This window comes from Triticum urartu, chromosome 1A (genome assembly GCF_056163025.1).
Source record: "Triticum urartu cultivar PI428250 chromosome 1A, HENAU_Tu73, whole genome shotgun sequence".
In the NCBI taxonomy this organism is placed as follows: Eukaryota; Viridiplantae; Streptophyta; class Magnoliopsida; order Poales; family Poaceae; genus Triticum; species Triticum urartu.
In genome coordinates, this window is record NC_141873.1 from 76961103 (window position 1) to 76967856 (window position 6754).

The 6754-nt window shown below is 43.8% G+C and overlaps 1 protein-coding gene across 1 annotated transcript; it reads right to left on the reverse strand.

Annotated features, from left to right (window-relative positions):
* Positions 1-278: 278 nt before the first annotated feature.
* LOC125532713 (serine/threonine-protein phosphatase 7 long form homolog) lies at positions 279-3122 on the reverse strand. Its single transcript, XM_087537147.1, has 8 exons — positions 3054-3122; positions 2335-2955; positions 1992-2249; positions 1689-1909; positions 1514-1608; positions 1128-1333; positions 942-1034; positions 279-593 (listed from the first exon to the last, which is right to left on the reverse strand). The coding sequence occupies exons 2-8, from the start codon at positions 2470-2472 to the stop codon at positions 279-281; spliced, it is 1326 nt and encodes a 441-aa protein (XP_087393273.1). The 5' UTR covers positions 2473-2955; positions 3054-3122.
* Positions 3123-6754: the final 3632 nt, after the last annotated feature.

Genomic DNA, 6754 nt, shown 5'->3' on the forward strand with positions numbered 1-6754 from the left:
AGAGAGCCACAAAAGCATTTGGCTCAGTTAGAGGCCACGAAAATCACTAAGTGCCTGTGTGACGCCTGACGGCCAGGCGTCTGACAGCCTCTAACTAGGTCAGAAGCATCAACATTTTAGTCACATTGTCAACCATATTAAAGATAACTAAAATCACGGAAATAGTAGCAACATTACTAAGAGTTACGATCACTTCAAGTTCAACAAAGATAACAACTTCAACATTAGTAAGAGTTTCCATCACTACAAGTTCAACAAAGACAACAAGTCGAAGAGTGCTAAGAGTTCATCACGACAACCAATTCTGTCACGTAAGAAAATGACGCCGCCTTGTTCCTTCCACGCTTGGTGCCACCCCTTCCCCTCAGCTGGATGGGTATCTTCTTCTTCCTAGGTGGAGCAACGGGCTCTGGTTCCTCCTCCTCCTCATCGCTCTCATAATCATCCAAGCTGGCCATCCGCGAGCTCGCACCAGTCGCCTTCTTGCCTTTATTGTTGTAGTCTTCGGGTGTGTACCGATTGATTCCCCTCCTAAGCTTCAACATGTAGGCTGACCGAACTTGATAGTTATGCAAGGTCCTGTCATCATCGACCTATTGTAAAAGCAAACAATATGCGAAAGATCATGTGTTATCTTGAAGTTAGCAATGCATGAAAGAGATGAATATGTGCTATTGTCATACCTCTTGGGTAAACATACCCTCATCGTCCAGATAAGCTATCGACATAGTATCATCCGCCAAATGTGCCCCATGGTCAGATTGGGGATCAGATGGTGTAGCGGACTTAGACAGCTCATGTTCCAATTATTCGGGGTCGCGGCAACCCACAAGGTTGTATAAATGCCTTAACCTTTGGCCCTGGCGCTGTAACATGGTCAAGTTAATGAGATATCGAACTTAGCAACATATATAACATGTCCAACTGAATGAGATATGTACCTTAATGAATGCTCGAAGTGCACCTTCCTCTTTGCCTTTTCCAACATGGGTTGTTTCCAGAATAGACTGGCTTTCATCAGCTGATTTCTTGATCTGGTTGCGATGTGGACGTGAAGGACATGAAGATGTTAGTCAAGCAAAGATGTCTAACAATGCCAACTGTGAGCAGAAAGTTCAACACTTTACCAGAAAGTTCAACACTGGAGCATAAGGGACTCGGGTCCCTTCCTTGACATATTTGGTGTTTTCGTGTCGGGCTAGCTCATCAAAGACGCTGGGATCTTCCAAAATCTCCTCAGCATACGACGGCTTCAAAATCTCCACACAAGTACTTTCATGATACCATTTAAGGTAATTGTTTTTTTTTGACAGAAAGACTGTAGGGGAACCCCCTACAGTATAATCGGTGCAACAAGCCCAACTTGCAAGTACCATGCCTTGAACCTGGGTGGGTGGGAAGGCATCAGCCCCTTCCCACCACTAGGCTATGCCTTAGTCTACAACATGTTACCATTTAAGGTAATTGTTGAATGCGATTGGGAAGTGCTCATGAACCATGGCTCGTGCAGTACCCCGAGCATTCTCCACACTAAGCTCGAACATTGTGACATACTTCTTGTGATGTTTATCCCAGTCCTTGATCTTGTGCTGCTTTCTCCTATCCAACCTGCATGTTCAACAATCAAATATTTGCACCATCAAAAAGGACAAAACGATGCTAGATTCACACGGTCAATTCTCTCTTACCTGCGAAGCGCTTTGTCTATGTCCCACCATTCCAGCGGGTGAGCCTGGAACAAACCAAATTGGTGGAATACATGGTGCAGCATGTGAAACTCCACCATCCAGTTGCATATGAGTGGGCACCGCATAAGCCAAAGACTCTTATCCCGCATGCACATCGGATTTAGGATGAAATCTCGTGTAATACCCACTCCATCCTTGGTGCCATATGGCTCCCATTCCACCTGCAAAATAGCACAACAACACAACATTGATGTTGAGTTCTCAGGAAAGCATGAGAATGAGCGATGTAATGTCTATGCGTACCTGCTCAGCCGTAAGAGTGTCCAACTTGTTGGTGTACTGCTTGTACATGAGAGTGACATTGTTCATCATCTCGGATACCACATCCCACTTGTAAGCCCAACTGGGGAGCCGTAGTTCGTCCCCTTTGTCGTCCCAAGGTTTGTACGTTATGCTCTTCGGGCGTCCGACCGGCAAACGCTCCCAGCTCCATACAGAAAGTAAGAGCATACAACCACCTATACATTCGTCCATTGAGACCCTACAACAAGCACCGTCCAACTGCACATAAAGGAAAACATGGTTCACTTAAGAACAAAAATGCATTGATAATGTACAAATGAAGTGCAAGCAAACAACTAACTACTTGTCGGTACAAGTAGGCCAGTGCCGCTGAACCCCAACTCCATTTGTTGTCGAAGACGGTCAGCGTCTTCAGCCACATCCATGGAGCATTATTGCCAGTGCTGTTAGCAAACAAAGTCTGGCTGATAACGTACCACATGTACACCTGAGCATATGTCTGCACCACACCCACATTAGCATCCTGAGGGCAATGCGCAAAGTTCACAACAATCTAGGTGAAAGGAGCACCGGCTGCGACTCTTTCCTTCTTCTTGTTTCCTTCTTATGGTTCTTGAGGCTCTGCAGGAGAGCTACCAATAAGGGCCTCCATCTGCTGGCGGCACCCATCTGAATTGGTGCTCATACAGAGAGGCTTCCCCTCGATGGGAAGACCGGTGATTAAGGCAACATCCTGGAGCGTCACGGTCATCTCCCCGGTGTGAAGATGGAAACTGTGCGTCTCCATCCTCCACCGATCAACCAGCATGGTGATTGCTGCAGCATTAAGGTTCGGTGTCGACCAGCTAACCAGCTGAATGAAAGGTAAGAGTCATGTCTGCTTGATGTACAGTGTGTACTGCTCATCGTAGGGTATGACAGCACCAGAGACACCGTGAGACCGAATCTTCAAAGGTTGAAGAAACTGCAAACAAGCAAATCGAGTATTAAATATGGGGAATATGGGGCATGTCTATTTGAACTAAACACAAATTTCAAAATACAAACTACTATCATTATTACCATCTTCTTCTCCGACATGAAGTATGCCCGGTGTTGAGTGTCATAGAAATAATCGAGAAGCCAAACCATCCTACAAAGTTCAAACGTAATACATGAGCATCATTTCATAATCATCACCATATCAAGAGGGCACACATAGGGTAAATATTCACATGTGTCATCATACTTCATATGCTAAGTAACAATTGAGCAAACTTTATACGGTAGGTACTAGAAAACTTTACAATAAAAACCAACAACAATAATGTTCCCCAATGTTTCTTCATATGTACGCGATTTAAAATACAAATCAACAACAATACTATTTTCCCTATGTTTACAACTAATCTACATAGCCTAAATCAACGTACATTCATTCTATTTCCCAAACAAATTTCAAAACAATCGAACCCTAGGGTTTCAACACAAACATGAAGAATGGGGAAGGCTATTTGGATAGAAAGAAAGGGATCGAGCGAATTACCTTCTAGGATGGATTGGGGAACAAATCCCCGCAGCAAATCCTCTGATCTGGAGTCTTTGGTGAGAGGATTGAGGTGGGGAGAAAGAAGCTACCGCTGTCGTTCTTCTGTTCTGGAACCACAAGGGAATGGGGTGGCACTACTAGGAAAAAGCCTAGCAGTAGCGCGGGGACCCGCGCTATTGATACGGTGCTACATCTAATACTTAGCAGTAGCGCGTTCCTACCAGCGCTACTGTTATAGCTCCTTAGCAGTAGCGTTGTCCATATAGGCGCTACTGCTGATGCAACTAGTAGTAGCATTTTCCACGCACCCACGCTACCACTATTATGTTTCTCATTTTTTATTTTTAGTGTATTTATACGCCGTTATACAAATTTGGATACATTACCAATTAATAGGTTGTTATATCATTATGTCCATGATGAATTAATATATCATTGTGAGGAAGAAACATGGATTAGATTCATTTGGATGAATCAAAAGTTGAATTAGGACGACGATCCTACTAATTCAACTTTTGGTCACTTTTGATCCATCCACATGAATCTAATCCGTGTTCCTTCCACCTATGATATAATAACTAATCTTGATCATAATAACAAATCATCATGATCAACATCATCATCATACTAATATAAAGACTTTTGCATCATATCATCACCAACAACACTAGCTAATAATCATCATCGTCATTACCACCAACACTATTTAATCATCATAGTCATAGTGTAGCTATCTAATCACCACCAACACTAGCTAATAATAATCATCATAGTCATTACCACCAACACTAGCTATTTAATCATCATAGTCATAGTGTAGCACATCATCATCTTCAAACTCATTCTAGCTAGCTAATCACTCCTGCTGCTCTCTCTCAGGTAAAATAGCATAGAACATATGTAGCACTCCTGCTTCATCATATTGGAGCATGCAGATGAACCTGTCTCCTAATTGTGGGTCGCGCTTCTGATTGCTGCCCCCTACTACTTATCTGTTGCGATCCTTCACAATTTTTTTCCAGTCTTTGACTATTAAGACTTGCTCGCTTTGAGAAATCTTGAATGCACTCATGTGCAATGTAGGACAACTTGGTCGTAAGCTGATGACCCACAAGTGTAGGGGATCTTTCATAGTCCTTTCGATAAGTAAGAGTGTCGAACCCAACGAGGAGCAGAAGGAAATGATAAGCGGTTTTCAGCAAGGTATTCTCTGCAAGCACTGAAATAATAGCTAACACATAGTTTTGTGATAGGATAATTTGTAATGAGTAACAAGTAACAGAAGTAAATAAAGTGCAGCAAGGTGGCCCAATCCTTTTTGTAGCAAAGGACAAGCCTGGACAAACTCTTATATGATGTAAAGTGCTCCCGAGGACACATGGGAATATCGTCAAGCTAGTTTTCATCACGTTCATATGATTCGCGTTCGGTACTTTGATAATTTGGTATGTGGGTGGACCGGTGCTTGGGTTCTGCCCTTACTTGGACAAGCATCCCACTTATGATTAACCTCTATTGCAAGCATACGCAACTACAACAAAAGTATTAAGGTAAACCTAACCATAGCATGAAACATATGGATCCAAATCAGCCCCTTACGAAGCAACACATGAACTAGGGTTTAAGCTTCTGTCACTCTAGCAACCCATCATCTACTTATTACCTCCCAATGCCTTCCTCTAGGCCCAAATAATGGTGAAGTGTCATGTAGTCGACGTTCACATAACACCACTAGAGGAGAGACAACATACATGTCATCAAAATATCGAATGAATACCAAATTCACATGACTACTAATAGCAAGACTTCTCCCATGTCCTCGGGAACAAACGTAACTACTCAAAAAGGATATTCATGTTCATAATCAGAGGGGTATTAATATGCACATAGGATCTGAACATATGATCTTCCACCAAATAAACCAACTAGTATCAACTACAAGGAGTAATTAAGAACAGTAAAACTGAACCATATCCCATCCCTCTCACGCACCTGGCATTTTCGGCCGTTAGATCAAGCGTCTGGATCATTCCTGGTCGTTTGATCAGCATTTAGATAAAACTGGGCCGACTGTCTTATGGGCAGCTACTCCGGTAGCCTAATCGAAGGCCCGAGTTTAATTGGGCCTTGTGTGAAGCCCGCTTGAGCCTTCAAAAAACTGAAAACTAACTAGCGAATGAGTGCGTCCCTTCGCTCCTCATTGCCTCCTCCTCTCCCGGCCGCCGGCCACAATGGCATCTTCTCCCTCCTCGCATCCCCGCACACCGCTGTGACCGCCTACGCCTTCACATCCCTTGCCGGCCTCACGGGACAATCCTCCGCCGTGGAATCGGGTGTAGGACCACGCCCAAGAGAGGCTGTTCCAGATGTGGACGCGGAAGGGGAGCTTGATGCGAGGCCAGCCGACGAGGATGACCTGGATGCGGCCGGCGATGGCAGCGGATTTAGGAGGGCGCGTTGGTAGGGCACTTTTCCTTCCGCTCCTCGCACAAATCCTCCCGATTCCTCTCCTCTCGTGGCCGAGGGTGGATCTTTCTGTTTCGCCGCCATGCTATTGAAGAAGTTTTTTTTCTCTTGCACCATTTCCTCCTCTGCTGCACGATTTCGGATTTTGTCGCCCAAAAATTTAGTGATGCTCCAATCAAATAGGATATCTGTGTAGCTAATCACCACCCTGTAGATGTTCTTTTTCCCATATAGGTTGTTCATACTATGCTACGATCTGTACTAATTGCTGATTTGTGTGCCAGGACACAGCCGCCATGCCGAACACATCTCCGCTCCAGTCAGTCACATTGTGCTACGCACATCCTCAAGTATGGGAAGCGGCCCTGGTAATCAAATTGAAAGCACATAGCTTTGTTGTTCATCAGTTTATGGTTCCCTTACTTGCCCAAATCACAATTTTCGATTGCAGTTGACCCAAAGCAACCTGATCATGCTAATGCATCAGTTAAATAAACAATCTAGACAAACCTAGAATCCGAGGTATGCATTGTGATATGTTTCTGTAGTTGATGATCCACTAACAATATAAACTGACATGATGTACAAGTGAAGACATGTGACGCCAAATATTGACATTTAGGGGGAAAGTAGAGTATTTTAACATATCTTGTTTTGTCCTAAACCTTGATATTTCTTCTGGTGCTTACGGTTCTATTCCATGCATGACCAAGAAGGCATAATTTAAAGCTAAGCACGAGATGAAAAACTAGGCTTAAGAGATGTGCTA